This window comes from Lonchura striata, chromosome 8 (assembly GCF_046129695.1).
Source record: "Lonchura striata isolate bLonStr1 chromosome 8, bLonStr1.mat, whole genome shotgun sequence".
Lineage (NCBI taxonomy): Eukaryota > Metazoa > Chordata > Aves > Passeriformes > Estrildidae > Lonchura > Lonchura striata.
In genome coordinates this window covers 38950467-38975727 of record NC_134610.1, presented here as the reverse complement: position 1 = coordinate 38975727, position 25261 = coordinate 38950467, and the positions used below count along the sequence as shown (strand labels likewise).

At 43.1% G+C, this 25261-nt stretch overlaps 1 protein-coding gene across 1 annotated transcript in view; it reads right to left on the bottom strand.

The window, feature by feature from the left end:
* Nucleotides 1-25261, bottom strand: part of LOC110469976 (transient receptor potential cation channel subfamily M member 8-like) — a 39607-nt gene that overhangs the window by 9594 nt on the left and 4752 nt on the right. The window contains exons 2-8 of the mRNA XM_077785232.1: nt 21516-21561; nt 14565-14642; nt 12990-13146; nt 10448-10625; nt 9937-10109; nt 9141-9315; nt 8188-8217 (exon numbers count right to left, since the gene is read on the bottom strand). Coding sequence (XP_077641358.1) covers nt 8188-8217; nt 9141-9315; nt 9937-10109; nt 10448-10625; nt 12990-13146; nt 14565-14642; nt 21516-21561 — 837 coding nt within the window. The remainder of the gene's footprint in view (nt 1-8187; nt 8218-9140; nt 9316-9936; nt 10110-10447; nt 10626-12989; nt 13147-14564; nt 14643-21515; nt 21562-25261) is intronic.

Genomic DNA, 25261 nt, shown 5'->3' with positions numbered 1-25261 from the left:
AAATGAAAGCTTTGTTATCATAGGTGCGGTGTAGTCACTCGCACACAGATATATATTTTTTCTTGGGATTGAATTTTTGGCAAAGAATCAATAAGTAACTTTATTACTGAGCCACAAAAGGACAAAAAGATAAGACTGCCACAAAACATTTGCTTTTAACAAGGACAATATTATAGCCAGCTCTACGGCACGGCACGTCCAGCCGGACAGCTGGGGCTTCTATGGGAGCACAAAGGAGGAAGATCGCCCAGCCAGCAGCTTGGGGCAGTTTTCCTCACCACAGACCCAGGGGAAGCAGGACAGCCTCCCATGGAGGATCAGGGGATGGTCTGTCATCATGCCCTGTGTCTCCAGGTTCCCACTGTTCCTCAGTTTCCCTTGAACCTCAGTCCCTGAGCTCCTCCAATGCAAATCCCCCAGACAGAGAGATAAGCCCAGCACAGCCGCAGCCCCCGGCGGGGGAAGGGACCACGCGCTGCTCGAGTCCAAACCCGCAGCGAGAGGGGCAGCAGCGGCGGCGTCTCCGCGGGGGAGGGTGAAGAGGGAGTGCAGAGCAGAGAGGGAAGAGGAGGGGAGAGGAGAAATCTTTCGTAGCTGTGCGGGCGGGGAGTTCAAAACAGCCCGCGGTGCAGACGAGAGGGGTGCAGCGAGAACAGCGCAGACACGGGGCGGCGGGGGCGCGGGTGCAGTGGCCAGGCGTCCCGAGCATCCCGTGGCACGTTCAGTGTCAAGAATCCGTGAAGCTGCAAGAGCGGCCATCCAAGAGGCGGGGGGGGCAGCTCCCAGACCGCGGCAGCCAGACCCGCTGAGGAAATAGCAGAGGGACAGCGAGAGGCGTCCCTCGCTGCAACTCAGGCGGCGGGCACGCGCGTGAAGGTCGAGCAAAGCCCGAGAGCCACGGGTGCAGGGGAATTTTCGCATCTGGAACGCGCGGAACGGGCGCAGGCGGGGCGGGGCCGGCGCGCACGGGCTGTGGGTGCTGGAACAGAGTCAGGAGAGGGGCAAAGTGAGATGGGAGACATCGGGGCCGAAATGGGAACAGGAGGGTGATTACGTCAGCCCGGGGGGGACGGCAGTGGCTCTGAACCAGGCGCTGCGAGCCGGAGCGAGGCGAAAGCACGGCCGGGACCAGAGCAGGAGCGTCCTCACCCCCGGGGTGACACAGGCTGGGACGGAGCGTGGCCAGGATGACTCAGGGAACGGGTCCGTTGCGGTTCCCATGGCAACAGCCAGCATAAACCCACAGCAACCCCTGTCAGTTTCAGACACGACCAGAACTTAATAGTTATTGCATCAAGAATCAGTTACACATAGATCGGTTGTCAGAATGAGATAAGTGGAAGATCATTTGTTCACTGTGGTATGCTCGCTTACCTTGGTTTGCATAAGAATGTACTGGTGTGTCTTTGAAATGTTTATTTGCTTACAAGGTGATAAGGAGGTTGAGATTAGAGTCCTGGGTGTGTGTATCTGGTCTGCTTGCCGTATCTCAAAAGAAGAGACTTAGAAGCTATCACAACGACCAGACTCAGACTACATCTGGAGAGTCACGCCTGCAAGGAGAAGGGGGGGGATAAAAGGAAGGTTGGGACAGAACATTTTTGTGCGCCGTTGGTGGAGCAGGAGACTCCCGGCCGCCCAGCGCTGTGCTTTGCCTGCCTTACTCGCTTGCTATTTTAAATAAAATTGCTTTATTGAATTAAGACACTTCAAATTGTCGTGTCACAATTTATAACAAGAATAAATGTTAGACTGAAAGTTTATCAGGAATTAGTACGGGGTTTGCGAATGTAAATCAATTGTCGGAAGTACAAATTGGAGAGCGGAGTGCATGGAACCGTGGCGCGGGTTCTCTCGTATCTCGAGCGCGGCACGGGCAGTGAGACTGTCAGCAGCGGCGATGGCCGCCAGCCAGGCATCCACAGACTGCGCGGCGACTGTGCGGGGGGGGGAAACCCGAGCGCGGGACGCGGCGCGGGGCGCGGCGGCGGCGGGAAGCGGTGGTCGCGCGCTGATGACGTCAGCAGAGCGCCGAACCACGCTGAGATGGGGACAGCCACCGGGGCCGGGCGGGACGACCCGAGCGGGACCGGAGCGGTGCCAGGTCCAATCGGGCATGAGAGGGGGCAGTCCCGAGCTCACGGCCGTGGCCGGGGCCGGCGCGGTGGGGCACAGTCGGGGCTGGTGTTCCTTCTCTTGTTCCCATGGCAACACAGAGAGAGACGGGTGAATCCAGAATGCACACTGCGTTTGCAGAAGTTAAAGCAAACGCAGAAGTGTCTAAGGGACAGGTTTTAGGCACGGGTCCAGCACAGCCGACACTGGGTGTGAGCGAGGGCTGAGAGCAGGAGAGAGACACAGTCACCCCAATGCAGGCAGAAGCGGGGCGTGACTGTGCCAAAACTGCTCCCCTGCACACCGTTCAGGCTCGTGCAAGCGGGGACTGGGCAGAGCCAAGGCAGGGATTTCTTTGGTCACTGCCTCTCCACAGCAGAGCTGCGGTGTGACAGATGCCGAGGCTTTTTCCACTGCAGTGCACATCCAAACATTAACAACAAATACACGGCACAGCCCAGAAACCACAGCACCCAAAGTAAACAACTTTTTGCAAAGCACATGTATTGCACCAAATGTTGTCCCACAGCAATGACAAGATGGAATTCCAACATTCACCCAAAAAAATAAGATACAGCTAAGTCGCCACTTGAAATCATAAGGGTCTCCTTCAAACTTCTCCAATGTTTCTAAACGTTAACCCCAGATTTTTTAGTTAGGTGACAGAATTGATCAGCACATGCACCCATCCGGTGTGGTGAAGAATATTGTTTATAGAACATAATGTGAAAAAGAGATATCATAATGAGAATTGAGATAGAGAATTGAATAGTATGAAACTTTAGTTATTTATTATGTTAAGGTTTAAGTTAAGTTGTATTTTAGCATTCTATTAATAATAGAATTGAATTTTATATATAGTTTAATTTAAATTTAAGTTAAGTATTGTTTAATTAGAGTATATAACTTTAAGTTTATCTTAGTTTGGGCCCTGAAAAAGTTAAGTTTATAAGCATTTAATTGATAATAGATTTATATATTGTTAATTTGATATATATATATATTTCATAAAGTTAATATAATTTAGAGATTTTTTACCAATATTTTATATGTTAAGTTTAAGTAATGTTTAATTCAAAAAATATTTTAAGTTTTTCAAAGGTTAAGTTTGTTCAATTAACAAAGTTTAGTTGTTTTTCTTAAAGGATAAGAAGGTTTTGACTGAAAGAGTTTATGAGATGATAATGAATATTAAGTTAAAGGGAAGACAGTCTATCGGATTCTTGGTTTTCTTTTAGTATTTTCTGTTTTATTGTAAGCTTATCAGTGTATAAGAGTCTTGAAGAAATTTATTCTGAGTTTTTCTGATATTGGTTTCATTGTTTAATGATCACTTGTTTATTTTGTTATTTCTTGGTGTAATGATACAAAGGGTGTTTATTTCCAAATTCTTTCTTTTGCGTTTAACTATTTAAGTGTTTTATAAATGTTATTGTTAAGAAATTTTATCATGTTATCAGGTGAAGCTCTGTGCTTTGTTCTTTCATAGCGAATTTTTGTATGTTTTATTCTTGTTTTTGTAATCTCATCCAGGTTACATGTCATTCTGAAGTTTCATTTTGGACTTTAACTATGTTGTGCATTTTTCTAGGTGAACTATCTGGTTTGTTTTTATGTCTCTTGTGAGTGGAATCATTGCATTTCTATTTTTTAACATTCTTGAATGTTTTTCAGAAAATCTCAGACACAGATTCCTGAAGCACTCTGACAGTCTTTTGTTAATGTTAATTTTATGGTTTCTTTCAATTGAAAAAACATCTGTTGCCTTCAAAGGAGTTTCAAGAAGAATGAATCCTTGTGTCATTTGATCAATTTATCAGTTTGAACTTTGAGTGCTTATTTTATATGAAAATGTTATAATAAGTTGTTATGTTTTAGGTATCATATATGTAATGTTAGTATAAGCTTTGTTTAAGATAGTATGTTAAAGAGCATCACTCCAATTTAAAGTTTGGGTTTTGGCCAGGCCCTGATTTTAACTTGGACGGATGAGTTTGCCAGCAAAATTCAGAGGTTTTTGCACAAAAATGAATGTTATATAGATAATTTTGATCCATCAATTCGATCCTACACATGTGACAGCTGACACAGCTTCGGGGTGAGACTTGTCAGCCCTGCCCGGGAAGGGATGCCAATTTTCACTGGAAACAAATGTTTCAGCTGTTTGCAGACTCTGAACCACTGGCACAATGTTTCTGATAATTATGCTTTGTTCAATATTATATATGTTATTTAGAATCTTTCTTTTGAACTCCTTTGAATTGTTATTGATTTTAATAAGTTTTCTGCATTTTATTATTAAGATATTTTGTCTTGTTCTATATTATGTTTTATATTTTAACCTTCTTGTTTCAAAAGAGAAGAAGAGAAAGAGAGAAAAAAGAAAAATGGTTTAAAGAGAAAAAAGAAAAAAAGTGAAGAAGTGCCTGAAATAAGGCTGGAATAAGTAATGAAAATTTTGTATATTTTAATCTTTTGAGATTGTTCTTTTGTAGACTTGATTTCGCTGATTGTCGAGGAAAATATGAAGAGAGTGCCAGACACTGGACGGATCAAATTGAAAAAATCAGTCAAGTTAATAACTTTGAGCAAGGATCGTGGTAATGTTTTCATAACGTTTAAAGTAGGTATTTGTTTTTAGCTTACAGGCCCTCAAAAGGTGTTCTTACAGATTTAGAGATAATGGCTCAGATCATTGTTAAGGCAAACACCAGATTGCTGGCAATGTCAGGCAAAGATTTCTTAATCATTCATTTACATTTAAAGAAAGAAAAAATATTTTGAGTGGACAATCCAAAGTCACAAGATTTTTCAATCACGTTGTTAGAATACCCAGAAGTTTGCACAGTTCATTTTTTAGCTCACAAAACATTAAATGTAAAAATAAGTTTTAGAGAGAAATCAAAAATAAGTTAAGAATTAATGGAAAAGATGACAGTGTTTACTGATAGTTCAAGGAAAACTCACAAATCACATGGAAAATTCCAAAAATAGAGAAATGGGAATCAGATGTAAAAAATGGTACAAGACTCACCACAAATTGTAAAATTAGTAGCAATAGTCAGAGTTTTTCAGTTATTTCAGAAGCCATCAATCTGATCACAGATTCAATGTATATTTCAAATGTGGCCAAACAATTAGAGGAATCACTTTTAAAACATATGGACAATGAAATTTTATATTCGTATCTATTATGCATGAAAATAACCCTAAAAGACAGAGAACATAAATATTTTGTTATGCACATCAGAATGCATTTTTCACTTCTGAGGTTTTTAGTAAAAGTGAATGTTCATATAGATAGATTTACAGTGTCCATCTCACAAACACTGCCAGACATTTTTGAGCAAGAAAAATTGAGCCATGCATTTTTTCACAAAAGTATACAAGCATTGATGGAATCCTTTCACTTTCTAAAGGTCAGGCAAAGGAAATCATCAGTGTTTGTCAGAGTGTCAGTTTGTACAGCATCCTGTATTTACAGGAGTGACCAGTTTGAGAGGTTTGAAAAAGTCTTCAGCTGTGGCAAACTGATGTCACAAAATATACATCTTTTGAGAGGCTTGAAAACATTTGTGTTTCAGTTAATATGTTTTCACATTTATATTTCAGTTCACACATTTCCAGAAGCAATTTTTGGATCATGACATACAGGAGAAACCACAGCATATATCATACCTTAAAATCCATTTGGATAAACAGAAAAGGAGGAGGCAGGAGCAACATCCCACATGCAGTTGAACAAAGTTTTGTATGTGAATTGTCAGACATTTTACAAACAGTGCACGAGCAGTGCTAAGGGAAAATTCTTTAGTTTTGGTCAAAAACCCAGAGTCAGGACAAATTGAAAGTTCATTTACATTAATAACTTGGGGCAAGGGTTTTGTTTGTATTTCTATAGAACGAGCACCGAAGTGGGTGTCGGCAAGGCATGTGAAACCTCATCGGGTGCAGATGCCAGTGAACATGGACCAGAGAAGCAGAGAAGCAAGCATGCAGACAAAGATGGACAGCAACGCTGCAGATGTCTCGTCAGACAACGATTGGCAACTCAGAGACTTGGGGTTTTTCTGGGGAATCAAGTGTTGTTTGGGTGTTGCTGCATTGCTGGGTTTCTCACAGAGGTTGGGGGCATGGACATGGGGTTCAGACATATAGTGTTCATGTGCTTCATTCCCTTGCTTGTTGCCTTGGGCAATGGGACAGGTTTTCCCATGAGACAGCCAAGGGAAAAGGTGTGGGAGACTTTGGCAAAGGCAGTGGGTCTGGACAGCATTTGCCTGACCCTTCAGAACTGGGGAAACAATTTTTGACATGCTTGGTAGGTGTGCCAGTGAAGGAATGACCAATTCCAGGGGACACCCCTCCAAAAGGTTCTGAAGTCTTTTTCGGATCCTATGGAGGGATGGCATGTCTGGACACAGTTCCTTCCTGTGGCTCACTTTGAACCTCCAAAGTTGGAAATTTTTGGATCGACAAAAATGGAATTTGGTATCAAATTCAATCCATTGAGAGTGGCAAAGATAGATAATCAGATAGTAGATATCATTCCAAATCAGTTCTTTTATAGAGATGTGTCATCTTGGTGCAATCACACCAAAGTGACGAGCAAACTATCCCTTCAACACCCAGCCACTTTACCAAAGGGAGTGTTTTTTAGTTTGCGGGGACAGAATTTGGCCTGCTATCCTTGCAAAAGTCAAAAGCAATCCATGCAGCATTGAGGAGCTCTCATTGATAACACCTGATTTGAGAACTTTAAAGGAGCAGACACACAGGAAAGAGAAAACATTCTTTGAACAATATAGCCAAATTGTGATAATGATGTTTGTACTTGGGACAAGGCTCGGAGAATTGCAGTTGCAATTTTCTCACCCCAAAAACAGCGTTGGGGGTGGCCTTGACACAATTGGACCACATAGCATGCTGGTTGAGTAAACACAGTCGTGCCATTTCGTCTGCACTGAGTGACATGTTAACAGATATCAGCAGTGCAAGACAAGCGGTGTTTCAGAACAGGGCAGCAGTTGATTATTTGCTGCTGTCACATGGGCACAGACGTGAAAAATTTGAGGGGACATGCTGCATGAACTTGTTTGATCATTCAAAATCTATTCATGAGAATACAAAACAGATACAAAGTAGTATCAGCAAATTGGGAAAAAAGAAACTTACAGGATTCCGGTGAAATGATTTCATTGGCCTTTTAAATCTTTCACCATTGTGGAAAAAACTTTTTAAAACAGTGTTTTATATTCTTATAGGGTTTGTAGTTCTACTTGTTCTGCCATGCATTTTCATGTGCATTCGAAGAGCCTTGAACAACATGGCAAAGCAGGTGTTTCTGGTTCAAACAGAGAGGGGAGATGTGTGAACTCAAAATGTCTCTTAGACATTTTTAGAGGTTCCAGGCCTTGGTCAGAAGCATTCTAAACCCTGGCAGACAGCTGAAAAACAGCTGTGATTTTGAGTTTGAGCCATGGAATGAATTACCAACTTTGGAGGTGGAACAAGCAATCACAAAAGGTTAGATAGTATAGTAAAAGTAGTTACAAAGTAGAGGGGAAATTTTTTTAGTATTGTACAGGGGGGTTTTAACACATGTACAGGGGGGTTTTCACTTTGTACATGGGGGTCAGAAGTTCTAAGATGGCAGAAAGTGGGCTGATCCTGTTCTTCCTCCTTCTTCTTCCTTACCTCCATGTTCTTGGTGATGTTGGCACTCACAGATTGGTTTAGAGTAGAAAAACACTTGGCAACGTAGGTAGTAGGTATTGGGGAATAATTGTAAACATGTTATACGTAATATATCTTATAAAAGATAGCAGCAGCCCTGGGCGGAGGGAGTGACGAAGAAGACAGCAGATAGAGAGGATGTCAGTGTGTGTGTGTGCCTCTACCCAGGCCGCTGATCAAACAGCCGCAGTCCAAGAACATAATCTGTTAGATAACTAGCAATAAACTGCCTTGAGACCGAACAGCTAAAGCCTGCGGAGTTTTTCTTTGGAAGCACGGGTTGGAAAAGGAATTTCACCACCACATGAGATCCCAGAGCAAGGCCGGGGTTCTCACAGATTGGGATCTTCGCATCGTAATTAGATTCTGTGAAATACATCAAAAGAGAAAAAACAGAGAAAATATTAAATCAATTAATGCAGTTTGAATAACTTACTTTTCTTGAGTACAATGAAAGAATTTCCGAACAATTCATGTAAATACTAGTTTGCTGCTGATTTTCCCAGTTACTAACAGGTATTTTTAATAGAAACTCAGTTTTGCATAACATTCTGCATAGCTAACTTCAGACACCCTTCTCCAACAGCTTTTCCTTCTAGAAATCCAAATTTTTGCTATCTCTGAAGCCCTTAAAATGGAATTTTATTGCATTTATCTGCTCCTTTGACTATTTATTTTGAGTCTCAGTGAAAGGTTCTTATCACAAGCTCAAGACAAAGAACCTGAGTTCACATTTCCAATCATAGAAGAAAGGTAAGAATTCTGCAAATCTAGGAGCTAGTGCTTGAGAGACATTCCAAAAAAAACCCCAAAACAATAAAACCCGAACAACAACATGTCAAAAAGCTTTTAAAGAACTTCCTGCTAAAGCCTTTGATTTTTTTTTTTTTTTTTTTTTGTAAAGAAGGGGGCAAAAGAGAAATTATTTAGCAGCAGGTTGCAGGCAGCTCAATCAACCTCATAAATAAGTATTTTTGGAAAAGCCTGTGTAATTGTGCTCCAGCTACCTGGAATTCAGTGACAGGTAGAAGAGATATAGAGCTTCAAAGAGGAAGTGGGGGAAGGGCTGTGTGGCTGAAGTGACGCATTTGCTGTGGCACAAAGGACACACAGAAAGGAAGATGAGGGAAGGTGTTGCTCCTGAAAGAGCTCCAGATGCATTGCAGTTCACACACAGATGCCTTGCAGCTCAGCAGCCACAGGATGCTGCCACTACTTTCTTATTCCAAGAAAATAATTGTGGATCAGCCCCAAAGCATGCAGAGCCAGGAGGAGGAGGAGGAGGATACCTGGGATAACCTGCTCTGAAATGTATTTCTCCAGCTGGGTCCGCACTTTGGCCTCTATGGTGGGGTGCCCGTGGGTGCTGTTATCAACCAGCAGGAGATGGGTGTGGTTGTTATCCAGGCAGTACAGGGGGTCTCTCTTCAGGTCATCCATGATGTAGTGGGCCAGGTAACTCCCCTAGCATTTGAGCCAGGAATTCAAGGACAAGGACACGCCCACCCTATTTATGGGGTAGGACAATTTTTTAGATGTGCTCTATTGTGTTTGGTGGACAAGAGACAAAGGGGGCTACCCCAGTGCATCTGACAGGTAGGATGACAGTGTCAATGAAAATCCTAAACAGCAGCAGCAGGTACCGTGTGCCTTAGCTCATGGGAACCCCTACTGTGGAAGAGTGCACGGGGAATTCAGAGCTAGAATAACCATGGGAGTAGTTATTCCCTAAAGCAATGCCAGACATGGAGTTACAGCAGCTGAACTCCCACACAGACATGCCAAAATCTGGCACAGCTGAAATCCTCCTCACCAGGCCTGATGTGACCTTGGACTAACTCAGGCATGAGAACATTTTACTTTGCTCCTGCTCTGAGAAGAGCACCCGAAGTTTTGAGGCTGAGCTTCCTCTTTCTTTTCCCACCAACCCATCCATGCAGCACTTGAGGACGTGGTTTAATTCACATTGTGAATGTGGTGGTGGCACTGGGCTGACAGCTGGACTCTATGATCTCAGAAGAAGTCTCAGTTTGTCCAACCTTAACTCTAAGCTCATCAATGACTCCTTGAGCCCGTGCTCCTTACATCGCTGTCAGCCGTGCGGATGAGGTTTTCCCGGTTGGAGATCATGCCCCAGGCCACGATGCCAATGGCCACCACGTTCTCCTCAGAGCTGCGGCTGATGGTGTTGTCTCTGACCACCTCCCCAATGTACTTCATCAGCCCGTAGTGCGTTCCCCCGGTGAAAATCCAGGCTCCTGGAACAACACTCAGTCACCTGGGGGAACACAGCCAAACATCCACCCTCCCAAGGCATTAAAGACTTAACCCAAACCCCTTTCGTTACCTTGGGGGTTGGCTCTTTAATTAAGCACAGAAGAGATGCTACACAACTCACCTTATGCTATCACAGGCACCCCTGACTAAATCCCACTCGTGTTACTTCCAAACCATTCATGTCACATGTGTTCCAAGTGCAGCAGCTAAGCAGAAGCAAAATGAACGCTCTGCTCCCCCACAGACCCTTTGAGCTGCTACCTCTGCACGCCTGTTGTGCAGCAGTGAGGTTAACAGAGGCACAGAAGTAGGTGCTCACCCTTGGACTGGGCGATGTAGATCAGCCTGCTGAATATCTTGCGCACGCGGGGCTTGAGCACGAAGTTCTTGGTGCCGCCGGTGATGATGACGACGAGGTTTGGGGTTTTTAGGTGCCAGTGCTGGGTCATGAGATCATAGAGTGTCTCTGAGTCTGTGTCACATGACAGGCGTATGTACTTGGGGGAGAGAAAATAGGAGAACAAATATAGCAGGAGAGAAACCGAGGTGGCTGGCAACAACCCAGAGATTGCATTTTATTCTCTGCTGCACAGCTTAGCTTCAACAGCCAGGACATGAAAGGCCAGGTGATGATGAAATCCTTATTTCTTCCTCTGAAGCACTTTTATCCCTCCCCTACAACCAGGCACCCAACTCAGCTTCCTCTAGAGAAGGCAAGAGCAGTGACCTGGGGCTTCAGAGGAACTCTACAAGGATGAACACACCACCACTACAGCAACTAACTCCAATGGTGCTATTTAAAGCTTAGATTATGAATGAGAGGCAGCATTATTGCAAGTGAACTAATAAGGACAGTTGTATTTTGATTCACTAGTCAAATAAATTTGAGGCTCCATGTGAGTGGTGTCCCTATCACAACACGTACCCACTCCAGTGCTTCAAGTGTAAGACAAAACAAATATCCCAAGTTTGTAGTAAAGCTTGAATGCTCTACAAAGATGCCAAAAAGTAAGAAAGATTATCTGGCTTCAGGTGGACTAAACATGTCTCCATTTATGTAAAAGCTCCTCTGACCCTGTCTTACTTTGCTATTCAAAAGCCCCTTCACAGTTTCATCACTTTTGGAAGACATTCATGGCTGCACAAGCCAAATTAGGAGATGAAAAAGAGCAGCTTGGACCTGAATCATAGAGGATTTCATATTGATTGCCCAGTACTTGCAGGAGAGCAAAATGAAATATTGCTTTGAGAAAGAAATGTCCCCACCTAAGAGACAATGTACTTGAATAAAAATATTCATGTGCTCCAAGACAGGTTCCCAGAAGGAGTTAAAGCATTTAGGCCATCACAGAGGATGCCCAGGAGAGCTAAGGGACTCTCACAGCTTCTGCCCCAAGAAGCTTCAGTCACATGACGCTTTGGGTGTTTTTGTGGAGAGGCTTCCCTATAGGAGAGGGGGGAGCTGCCAGGAAAAGAACGTGGTCAGCCCTGCCCACAGCAAAGCTGACAGCTCCACTGCAGCAGGTGAACTCCTCAGCTCAGCATCTCCCTCCTCTGAAGTACAAGGATGCCATCTCGTGGTACTGCTGGATGCTGCTCCCACACCAGGGCTGTGATTCAGGAAGTCTTTCTGGGGTTCGGGCTCCCAGAACATTAAATGCAGCGACTGAGATGCTCATGGATGTTACAGGGTCTGAGCAGCACAGCAGAAACGAAGAGCTCAAAAGCACGACTTACAGAAGGTGATATTTTGCAGAATCCCAGAGTGGTTTGGCCTGGAAGGGAGTTAAAGATCATTTAGTCCCATCCCTGCCATGAGCAATTTCCACTATCCCAGGCTGCTCCAAGCCCCATCCAACCTGGCCCGGGACACTTCCAGGGATCCAGGGGCAGCCACAGCCTCTCTAAGACAAACTGTGCCAGGGCCTCATCATTATCAAAGTGAGGAATTTCCTCCCAATATCGCATCTAACCCTGCCCTCTGGCAGTGGGAAGCCACTTTCCCTTGTCCTGTCCCTCCATCCCTTATCCCAAGCCCCTCTACAGCTTCTCTGGAGACCCTTTAGGCACTGGGAGGGGCACTGAGGTCTCTCTGGATCTATTTGATTAGACATAATCTAATCACTAAGCCTTCTCTTCTCCAGGCTTAAGCACCCCCAGCTCTCCCAGCCTGTCCTCAAACCTCTTTATGGGTCTGTTCACATCTCATTTCTGCGCAGAACTTTTTAGGACTCATGTGTCACAATGCAGGGTATAAAACTTTCCATCCCTCATTGATAATTGACAGCAATTCTCAGGTCACCCCGAGTTTGAAGTCCTCCCTGCCGTGCATCAACAGAAAATACTTGGCAATCTTCAGAAGCAGCAGGTGCCTTGCTGTGTAGGGAATAAGGAGGGAATTAAGGTGTGATTCCAGCCAACATTCCAATGGGATGGACTAGGAGACCTATATGCACACTCAGAGCAAAGACACAAGGAAAAAAAAAAAAAACAAATGGAATAAAACTTCTGAAGTTCCACAGATATCTTACATCCCCCTCCAGAACTCTCCATCCTGGGAAATGGTCAAATGCTTATAGGCCTGAGCAAGCTGGTCTGCGTATATAAAATAATCCTTGAATATCACCCTCATTCACCTGCCACGTCTGGAAAGAGTGTATCTTTTCACTCCCATGACCAGCCTAACCAACAAGTAATACAGAAGGAATTATCCTTTGTTACCTATTTTCAGGGCTTGAAAAACCTGCTTCTGTCGCTTGTAGCCTATCTCCTGCCATTAGAATAAAATCCATTTCACCTTCCTTGCTTTTCAGGAGCTCCCAACAGGGGAACTCATGAATATCCTTAATATTTCCACTTACCTTTCCTCTTTTCCCCAAGTTTTCAAACTGAATGTCCCCAAAGGCATCAGTAGGAAGCTCCTTGGTGCGCTTCTTGTAGTTCCATTTTTTGGTGGTGTTAACCTGGGTGCCCTCTATGTGCTGATTTTCAGGGTATCCACATTTACATAAGTTACCCCTGAAAGAAGAGGGAATAGACACGAGACCCCTGAGGGACGCTGAGCACAGAAAAGGGAGCTCTGCCAGCAAGGAAAGCAGCAGGTGGAGCTACAGAACCAGTCATGTGTGGCACTCTACTGGGATTTACCACCTGACAAAGCAGAGCAGAAGCTGATCCTGCTTCCTCCCCAAAAGCCTGCTTCTGCCCGGCACTGGGAAGTGGAACACAGCTCAGGAACCAGGCTGTGCTGAGGGGCTTTCTTCCCCTTTTTGTGCTCTTAACCACACAGAATGAGTTCACTGCATCTCCTCTCCCAGGTAACAAGTGACAGGACAAGAGGAGAAGGCCTCAAGTTGTGCCAGGGGAGGTTCAGATTGGGTATCAGGGGGGAAGCAATTGCATGGAATGGGCTGTCAGGCATTGGTCAGGCTGTCCAGGGTCGTGGTGGAGCCACCATCCCTAGAAGTATTCCAAAATCACGTGGATGTGGCACTTGAGGATGTGGTTTAGTGGTGGTGCTGGGCTGACTTGATTTTAAAGGTCCTCTCCCATAGCCCACACTCCTGCTTCCTCAGAGGACACAGAGAAGGTGGAATTGCTTGTCTCCTTTAGAAAAGTTTATTTTACTCTTCTGTACCTTGCAAATGAAACCAGCTTACCTTAAAAATATCTAGACAAAAATAACCCAGCAAGTTCTGCAATCCTCTCCCAGAGGGCTTGCAGGAAGAAAAGCTGATGAGAACCAGCTCCTCAATCCACTGGTGCCTTGCCAGACATCCCATTTTTGGTGGCAGAGGAAAACCCCGAGCAAGACTTTCTGAAATGAGACTAATTTCCTTCCAGCTTCAGAGCAGAGTGGTGTCACAGAGCCCTCAGAGCTCAATACTAGGATTTCTGCAGCTATATTAGTTTGATCATTTTTCTTCTGAGACAAAAAAAAACACCCCCAAACCACAAAACAATGTTATGGTCCTCAAACTAGCACTGCACTGGTACCTGTGCCTAAAAATGGGGCCAGTTTAATATTCTGTTTCAAGAGAACATCAGCCTGAGCAAAACCTAGTGCCTGTGGAAGGTTTGTGCATTAAATTTATGATTTGGGTTTAAAAGGAAAATTCAAATTATGCAAACCTCTGATGCATACCTTCTCATACACCAATATCAGTGCTGCATCCTTCAAGCATCTTATTGTCCCAGTTATGCTTCAAATAGGGAATTTGATATTAAACCCTGTGACAGAGCTGCTAGAAGATGAGATCCCTAGTTCCGCATCAAATTACTTGTGGAGTAACTCAAACAAGGAGACTGAGGTGAGATTGTACTGCTTGATCCAGACTCTGAACAAAAAAACCCAAAACTTTTCTCCCTGCCTTTGCAGACAGAAATACCCTCACATACCAGCCCCCTGTTCTTGAAAGAGAAAAGTGTCTCCTTACATTGACTTGGTGTCTTTTGTAAAAAAGACACATTCTCTCTTCTTAAAGTTTTCTTGGATGAAGTTGGCCAGATCCTGGAAAATAATTTTTAGAAGCTTATTTCTGATAACTTATGAACAGAAGATACCTCAGTAACAACACAGACAGTGTGAACACAAAGATACTGCTTAAAACTCTATGGCAAACATTCTTCCCAATGGTAAAAAAAAAAAAAAAAGATAAAATAGGGAAGACTGTAACATTCTTTAAGGTAGAGACTGTTTTAATTCAACACACAAAGACCCCAGTAGGAGACCAGAACAACTTCAAGTTCTCCTTTCTGGGAGCTCAGTGAAATGCGAAGTCTCTCCAGGTTGTTTAACTATTAATTCCGCTATTAACCTTGAAACTCCCTGGAGAAGCTTTGACACTCGGGGAATGCAAATTCATCCCTAATCTGCCTCTGCAAGCTAAGAAAGCAAAGACAAATTCTCACTTGCTGATGAAGAGTTGGGGGTTTTTGGTTTGCTTTTAAGTACAGCTTAGATTTGCAGGGTGAGATTTCACTGGGACACAAAGGGAACACAGGCGGTCACAGTTCAGTTTGCCCATTTGACACAACACTTGTGGTTAAACAGCAGGTAGGAGAAGTTATTCCAAGCAGATAAAAAATTACAAGCATTATATCCAAAACAAGGAAAACGGAAAGGAACGCATTCAACTGGTAAAAGTCACAAATGTGCATGACCAAAAACACAGAAGGAGGAGGAAGCACTTGCTGAAGTCCTAAGAATTGGTCATTCAGGCCTTCTGTAAACCCACCAGGAGCAGGGAATCTGCCAGACAATTGCTGGAATCAGCAGATCTTTCAGGCAGGAAGGGATGTTTAACATAACCATATGTTGGCTGCCTTGGCCATCAAGCTGCGAGAAGAGCTTGGGGTGGTTCTTTACACAGACAAATTTGTCTCTTGCTGCAACGCAGGAAAAGGTTTAAAACCAGAAGTGATGAAGAAAGCACAATAAAGAGCTACAGGGCTCAAAAGGAAGGCAATACACCCTTAGGGTTTCACCGTGTCAGCTGCTGCTTGAAGGTCACTGGTCAGGAAAATTTCTCCATAAAGGGGAAAGTGACAAATCCATCAGCATCCTGCTATTGCCCAGATACAGTTTTATACAGCAAAATTAAGAGATAAGGACTAAACAATAGAGACAGTGTCCAGCTAAGGCACATCAGAACCACCCCAGGGGCCAGGTCCAATGCGAACTGCTCAGGGGTGGGGAGAAGGGGGTTTACAGAGGAATGCTGAAGCGGGACTTTCCCGAAACAGTGGAGCATACATAAATGTATCTTTTCCCTCAGTTTCTCATTCCCAAAGCCTTTCTAATACAATGGGGCATACATGAATGTATCCTTTTCCTCATTTTACCATTCCCAAGGCCTTTCTAAAACCTTCCTCCACGCTACCATGCCAGCATGATAACCGCACAAGCCCCCAAAGCAGCAGGGAACGGCAGCTTTCCATAAAGACACATATATTTATGTGTTATAGTTATTTTAAAAATCCTTTGAAAAACATCTCGAGTTGAGGGGGAGCATGATTGACTCAGTGTTGTTTACTGTGCATGGCAGAAGCCCTCAGCTACTTCCCCCAAATTCTGCAGCATGCCCAGGGATCTATGCCACTCTATCACTGATAAACCTGAAGTTTAAGGACACAGAGAACTCTGCACTGGAAGACATATTTCCTAGTAACCCAGAAAGGAATTCTTAATATGTCATGTAATTAATGTTCAGTGTAAAGATGATTTTAAAGCTGTAATTCAAGATAAAAGCTCCACGGAGGGAAATTACATTTAGATCTGGATCTATGCTACTTCTTTATTGACAGTTTTACTTTCACTGTTGATTTGTTTAATAAATTTAACACCAGAAAAGTGACTATGGACATAACTGCACAGAGAGGAAATTAAAAGGAAACAAAGGCTTTAAATTATTAATTCCAAACACTACAGGATTTCAAGTTTGCCTTGCTGCTTTCCTAAGTTATTATAAGAATGAACAAACAAACTGAAAAGAGTTAGCGAGAGTGCAAAGAGCCCCTCTGAAAACCTGGTATTTAATTCTAAATGCTGAAAATCTTTGTTATAAATGAGAATTTATTCAGCCAGATTAAAAATAAAAAAAAAAAATAATTTTATTAGCAGTCAAATTCTATCTAGCCAGCCATGGAAAAAGACAGAGCCGAGCCCAGGAATCGACCCTGGGTGTGCAACAAGGAGTCAGCCTCAGGAGAGGTTTTCTCCTATGCCCACACCTCCATCCTGGCACAAGCAGTTTTTATAGGGAAAATTCCACCTGAGGCCAAGATTTCAGCAATCAGTCTTTTCTTCTATTCAGAGTCCATAGGTTAATAAGATTTTTTTTTTTTTTGGTGATGAGGAGGAATAATTCAGTGTCTGGAGTAGGTGAATCCCAGATGAGATTTTACGGGAAGGTTGCATTCACATGTATCTGTCTGAGGATTTCCATGATATCCATCTTGGGTCGTTTATGTGATGATCAACACCTGGAGTCCCAATGGTCAGCACCTGGAGCCCAGACATGGCCCAACTCCTGGCTGAGCCACATCCTTTTACTTGTAAATCAGTTTCCAATATACACCCAGTCTCGCCTGCAAAGAGGGGAGAAGCTAATACAAACAGGCATAATCTAACAAGTATCCAATATTTCATATTTCATACAAGGAATGGCACGAATTATATTTACTACACATAACAGCTTCATCGATAGCACAGTGTTTAGCTGATACCAGTGAGTGACATTCATCAACTCTGCAAGTGTCGCAGATAACACAGCAATTATACATATTTTAAAACTTGCGACATAGATGCAGTCCACGGAACAGGCAAACTACTCTTTTGCTAACACATTTCCAACCCATTAAATTAAATAAAAATATTCAACGCATTGAAGCATAACTGTCTTAAAGCAACATATATTGAGAATAATAACCATTGGATAAACTCCAAAATAATCCTGTAAAGCATAAGACTATAACTTCCAAGGCAATTCAAGGAGCATATCCAAAGAAAACTTCAGCCTGAGGCGACATAAAACAGAGGAAAAAAAACTATTTATAAAAAGACAAAGTAAGAGGCTTTTAGAAATTTGTCTGCAATTGAAAAAGCAAGACCAGCTCCATTCTCAGGAAGCTTCTAGATACACGGAACCACAAATTGCATTAACAATTCCCAAAACTGGCTTTACATGAAACCTCTCCAGCAGCAGAGGATGTGGCCGAACTTCAGCTGCACCCGCTCGCACAACTTCAGCGTATTCAAAGTACAAGCGTATAGAAGCGTACTCAAGGACAGAAAAACCAGGATTTAATCAGTAGCACAAACTCACCAAAGCCTCCAGAATATGCCCCAGGACTCCTCCTGCAATCATGACTGCAAGGGAAGGCTCTGAAATAGTCGGGTGGGCCAAGCCCCACCTTTATCTGCGTCACGCCTTCCTTATACGGGAGGGAGGGATCATGGCCAGGAGCGAGGATCAGCGGAGTTATTCCCCAGCTCCTGAGGAGGCTTCATTGCAGCAGGGTGCGGGGAACAGCAGCCGCAGGTGATTTCTGAGGGAGGTGTTTGTTGTCCCACCTGCTGCCCATGGACTGCGGGAACAGAAAACATTGCAGCTCGTGTGTGGCATCAACGGCACCGCTGAAAAGCCAGGAGTAAAAGAAAACGCTTGTGGGAATAAATAAGTTGATTTTTAATGTTGCAGGAGATAATGAAGCAGCTGTAAAATCAACACCTATTAATCTAATTTACTACCAGGCTGTTGAAGTGCTGTTGAGTGCAACAGAGGATTTTAAAAGTGTTTTTACTCAACAAAAATCAGACTCAGTTCCTTAATTTTTTGTTTGACACTCGGCATAGAGTAATCTGGTGTTTTCCTGCTTTTGCCTTAAAGCTTTTCACTCAGGTAAAAGCAATTTCTATTGCTGTGCTATTCAGTGACTCCATGGACAGATGGATTGCTCCCAGGCCACCTTCCTTGCAGAAAGTAGTGTTGCTCCATTTGCTGCTGGAGAGTCTTCTGCTGCCTTTCAGTCACCCAATTTGGACAAGTTTGGGCCAGGTTGGAAGGGGCTTGGAGCAACCTGGTCTAATGGAAGGGTCCAGGCCCATGGCAGGGGGTAGAAAATTTGAGCTTTGAGGTCCCTTCAAACCTAAATCATTTCAGGATTTTAAGTCTCAGAGTAATCTTTATTTCTGTGATGAAAGGTAGGTTTATTTGTCTTAGATCTCACATTACCTTGGCATATACACATCTGCATTTTCATGAATCATCACTTATCACACCCCACATGGCAGCATCTAACATGTCCCTAAAACATGTCTGATGAGAATGACAGAACACATCCAGTGACCCACTGCTCCTAAAAAAACACAAAGAAAACAGATTTCAAGGATCTGCAGCTAAACCTGAGAAGAAACTAAATAGCTCCTGTGCATTTTCTGGCACCCTGTTTCCTTAAAGCAGGGTTTTCATGGACAGCAGCACTATGGTCATGCAGCAACATTCCTGAGGTACTGAACACAAATCTTTACTGTGGTTTATACCTGCAGATAACCCCTTAATCACTGCCCTGTGAAACCAGCCTGGCTGGCAACTCTCAAGAAAAATAACTACCCAGTACATAAATGGAGAGCTCAGTTATTATTTTAAAAATGTTATTACGCAGTTGAGGAGCAAACCTTTCTGCCTCGTTCTCTTAGGTAGAGCAAACCTGGAAAAGAGAGAGATTTTTTGGGGCCACTTTATGGTTCTCAAGTAAGAAATTTGGTATCCTAAACGTAAGTCAAAAATGCTCTCTGAAAGGTTTTAGGGTAAAGATAATCAATATTTTCCAAAGACAAGAGCATTTCCATGGGCAATAATTCACACTTCCCAGCATTCCTGCATTCTTGTTTGGAGAATACACATACAGGTATTCCAAATCTACAGGAACATGTTAATATTTACTGTATTCCAGAAAAACAGGGCTGACTCCAGCAGAGATTTCAGTGGGAACTTGCCAAACTGCACAGCACGTCCCATCTCCCAATTCACAGAAGTTATTTAAATAGGTTTGGACTAGACAGAGCTATTTGTGAACAACCAAAAGGTGATGTTATGGATCCTGGACAAAGAGATCTGTGTCTTTCTGGTGGAGAAAAAGTAAAAGATGTCAGCCTCAGGATCAGAATTCTTGTTATCTATGCAGGAATCAAAATGCAGCAAGCACTTGTATTACTAAATGGAAATTCACATAGCTTTGAAAATATTTTCCATTGTATTGAGAGCAGTGAAGAGACTGTGAAGAAAAAAGCTTCTTCTGCATCTGAATGAGCCTTATCATTGTTTAAAATTAAGTATAAAGCCAGAGAGCAGCTTTAAGGAAAATGGTGCCTGAAGAGCTACAGGGATTTGAGCCCTGCAGCCCCCACTGTGCACAAAAACAGGTACAATGGGATTGAATTCACTGGCTGGCAGGAAATCACTTTTTCTCCCAAAACCTGTGAAATCTTGAGAGGGGCTTTTTATGGGTGAAGGCAGAATTGACTACATACCTGTGAAATCAAGTGAAATCACAGAATCACAGAATGGTTTGGGTCAAAAGGGACCTAAGAGCCCATCTCATCCTACCCCCTGCCATGGGCAGGGACACCTCCACTGTCCCAGGCTGCTCCAAGCCCCAGTGTCCAACCTGGCCTGGGACACTTCCAGGGATCCAGGGGCAGCCACAGCTCTTGTGCACCTGTGCCAGGGCCTGCCCACCCTCCCAGGGAAGACTTTCTTGCAGTCATCTCATCTAAAGAAGCTCTCTTCTCTCATTCTAGAACTACTTCCCCTTGTCCTATCACTATATCCCTGTGAAATATATATTAACTCTCCTGTAGAGTTTATTTTATTTTGGAGATTGGGGTGGGGAGCTTTTTAAAATTAAGTCAGTCTCAGTTCACCACACCAAGCAACAATTTTAATGCCAAGGAGACCATCATTGTCTGACAGCAATGAGATCACCATTACTAGCCATGAAATCCCTTTTTAGGAGGAAGGGTTTTTTGGCTAAGCTTTGAGTGTGCATTGTAACAACCTGGTCTAGTAGAAGGTGTCCCTGCCCATGTCAGGTTGGAAGAAGATGAGCTTTAAGGCCCCTTTCAACCTAAACCATTCTGGGATTCTATAATTTTTACCCACTGCTGCAAGGCAATGTCTTCCTGGAGATCTGTATGTGGGGTTTCAAAGCTTAGGCTCCACAGAATCCAATAGTTAAAAGTATGATGGCTCAAACAGGCAAAAAAACTAATACTTACTCTGTTGAGTGCTAATCACGAACATTCCCTCATCTCAGCTCTCCCCACGGATTGCCAGAGAGAACAAAATGTCAAACACTGTCGTAGAACAGCCAGGGTACTTACTAATTACAGCAGCTCAAACAAAGCATTACATGGAGAGTCACAAAGAACATTTCTATCCCCCAAATCCCTCTGGATTTCTCTTGCTTTGGCTGCAAGCTGTTAACACTGCTCCTGTTTCTGAGCAGGAAACTGGCAGCTGCACACAGAATTTCATTTGCTGTGCATGACCTGCCTTCTGCACCCCTTCATTGCTTGTACAAAAATCTACTTCTCCCCTTTTTATCCAAGCTGCAGAAGCCCACCTTGAACAGGGATAACAGCTACTGTGTGGCTCCTCACTCTCTTCATGTTGGGATTTTGGATTCACAACCTAAATAGGAACTACAAGATAACATTTGAGCACTCCTCATCTTCAGAAGCATCTCTAACATAATGAGCATGAGCACAACAAACCTGAGGAGGAATACAGAGAATTATGTGCCATAATAATACAGTCAATTTGTTGTCCTAATTTTGGGTTATATGAAGGCACACTAAAGTGAGGAGCCACAGAAGGTTTTCTTCAGTGCAAGCAAGGTCAATGAAACTACTCAAACTAGACTGGAGTCCTACCCAAAGCAGAGGTGGTCTAAGTCTTGCTACATACAAATTTGGCAACAAAAGCACAGATAGCACAACTTCTTTGGGGTTTGGTTCTTTAAAAATCTTGGAAGAGCCTAAAGAGCATTTTTCTGTGGTGACAGCTGCTAAAGTTCTGTGTGCAGGCAGCGCTTTCTGGTTCCTCCTTTCTTCTGCATTCAGGAGGGCAGGTGCACTGCTGGACACAAAGCAAGTTTCATAGAAGATCCCAGCTCCAGTGACTCTTACTCATTTGAATGGCAAATATTGTTTTATGGTATATTTCCATCAAGCTGTTCAAGTCACAGGGAGTTTTAATTTAATAACTGAAATAATAACTGAAAGCAGTTTTTAGCCATTTACCTAAGGATGTAACAGAACATTCCATCAATCCTGCAATGACACACTAAAGGACACACCAAAGAGAAAAGAGAACACAAGCTGGTGCAAAATGGCAATATTAAGGCAATTAGTGGTGTTGGAACTGTTCAAAAAGGGATTTTTAATGGAATTTAAATCTATTAGAAGCACTTCTGACTAGTCTGAGTGTCAAACTAGTCTCACTGAAAGACAAAAGTCTCCTGGAAAATTTAAGTGTGACCCTGCAGAGATAAAGACCTAATGCTGTGGAACCTTGAAAATGGGGATACAACAAAGCAGAGAGCTGTGGTCCTGCCCTCCCTCATCACCCATCCTGCTGTCCACAAGCATTTAAAACCCTTTTTCACAATTTACATTCCTAAGTGCAGACACTTGTATTTCCTTTCAGTGTGAGGGTGCGTTGCATTTGAAGAACAATGAAATCATTCTGATGTGCATGTCAGCCCAGAAAGCTCTGAAAGTGCATTTTGGTGTGAAATATTAATAGGTAGGAACAGAACACTGGCAGATTCTTTCTGTAAAAAGCCCTAAAAATAAAATAAATAAATAAACAAAAATCCACCAGAAATAATTATGTAATTTTCAGCTTATCAGTGTTGAGTGACTAGAAATTGTGCACCTCTGGCTTTTATGCACTTTATATGATGGAAAAGTTCTGAAAAAGTGTTCATCAAGCTTTAAAAATGAGGAGAGGTGAGGAGAGGAGATGCATGCTTGAGATGAGCTAAAAAAAACACCCGAAACCCAAAGAAAAAGCAACAAGAAGGCTCTAATTAACACAACTCTAGTCAACTGAAGACTCACTTCCACCAGTTTCAATGCAGTGGGCTCACATCTTACTTACAGCTCCATGGATTTCTTAGAATTCAACTAGGATCAAAATTAAAATGTGCATTAATCCAGAATATTCCAATTGATGACAATCACAGGGAAGTCTCAGCAACAAAACTTTCAAAACTTAAAAGAAATCAAACTAAATGCAATAAATAAATGAAATTATTTTTACTTTTGCATCAAAACTTCATGAAAACCACCTTCTTGGAAAGGAAGGACACATTTCAATAATGAAGTATATTTGAGTATGGCTAGAATATTTAAGGAAAATACCAAGTTCTTTAATTTTTCAAGGCTCGTGGTAATATTGTTGCAAGATTCAGAGTATTATCCTTAGTAATATCTGCTGTCATTTACTCTTGTAAAGTTCAGAATTCAGCCCAGACTGTATCATCTTTCTGTTTTAAGAGTTTATGCATAATTTCCTGTGCCTGTTTTGCATGCACTAAGATCATATACAGAAATCAAAGCCATACAGCACAAAAACAAGTGGTAAGACCAAAGAAAAAGCTCTCAAATGTTCATTTAGTCCACATAAACTCCTCCCTCCAGTGAAGAAGTACATCTGTTTCACAGAGCCATATGACTAAAACACGTTGTCAAATTCATCTAATATTCAGTGAAAATTAACATATGCTTGGGACTATTTCAGTCTCCATTCTCTGGGAGCTGGGTGTAACATGCAAACCTTGCACATCCATTCCATTCCAGTCTCACACCACTGTGTGGATAATGGTGTGTGTCAGCAGCAGGCAGTAGATTATCCCACCCCAAAAAGCTACACTTAACCAGATATCCAGAGATACCTTGGGCAAAATGCCTTTAATCCATGGAAATCAGAGTTTTCAGAGTAAGTGGGAAGGTACCTCTAGAGGTCCAAATAAGTCAGAACTAAACTACATGTGACTCAAGAGCTCAAGGAACATAAATCCCACAGTCTCTCCAGAGTCTTTTCTAGTGCTTGAAAATCCTCAGGTGGATTTTTTTTTTTCTGATACAAGAAAATCCCAGAATGGTTTAGGTTGGAAGGGACCTTAAAGTTGATCTTGATCCAAGCCCCTGCCCTGAGCAGGGACACCTTCCACTATTGCGTTTCTTTCTTCTTTTTCTGCCTGGGTCAGAGCTTAGATTGAAAGTGCTCGAGATGGTATTTTGTGTTTGGACTCAGATGTTTATTAATTCTTATCTGTATTACAGTCTTACAAGTTGTGACTTCTCCAGCATTTCACTAGCAAGCCATAAAATGGCCCTATATCTATCTCTACAAGGTCTTTTAAGGAAAAAACTATCAAATTCAGAAATGACACCTAAATTATTTTCACTTTTAACCCAATAAGCAATCACCCATGTCCTGCAGTGTGGACTTTTCTGTCCAATTACAAAATACCACCCAAACCCATGGAGAAGCAGGTGAAGAAGCAGGTGAAGAAGCAGGTGAAGAAGCAGGTGAAGAAGAAGGATCAGTCTCTGCCCTAAAATCTCCATCTTAGCTTTATATTACTATATATTACTATATGTTAGTATATTTGTCCTGGGTTGTAAGATAAGCTTGTATTCTATTTGCCATCTGTCGAAAGGTTGGGCAGGTTTTGTTATCTCTCCCAAAGACAATGGTTTGCCCCGTAGAGGCAATGGTTTGTTTATACACTACTGACTGACTCACTGCCGGGCTGGTAAATGTAACACCGTGAGGGGTCCCACCCAGAGGGGGAAGCCAAGCACTCTATTATTGTTTAAAGGGGTAGCTTTTTGGGGAGACGAGGCAGCTCTCTGGGCGGGACTCCGAGAGAAGCAGCTCGCTTTCTCTCTTCGCGGGATTCCCAGTGAAGCAGCTCTCTCTCTCTTCTTCGCGGGATCTCACAGCGAAACAGCCGGGGAGGCGGTGGCGGCGGAGCTCGGAGGCAACCCCGGCGCAGAGGAAGACCGGCCCCACTGCCACCAGACCTTCAGAGGAAAACTATACCCTTCAAAAGATCACCACTGCAGCTGCAGTTCATCAACCACTGCAAGGGGAGCAATCGTCCCAGCAGGACTGCTACTGGCACCCCGAATCCTCAGGTTCTGGACTTTTTCACTGGTTTTGTTTGTACCGATTGCATTTGCCTTTTTAAATTGTTGTCTAGTTTTCTCCTAGTAAAGAATTGTTACTCCCATTCCCATATCTTTGCCTGAGAGCCTTTTGATTTAAAACTCCTAGTAATTTGGAGGGAGGGGGTTTACCTTCTCCATTGCACAGGAGGCTTTAGCCCTCCTTCGCAGATTCCTGTCTTGTCGAACCTAGACAATATTCTAAAACCTTAAACTCTAAGTTTTCCACCCTGTGATATCACACACTTCTATTCAAGCTACACACCCACAATCCAACTTCTATCACTCAATTTTGGAAGCCTTCTCCACAGCGTCAGGTCAAATGCAGTGTTCTCTTGAGGGTCTGTGCCTGTCAACACAGAAAGTCTAAAATTCTCAGTAACCAGG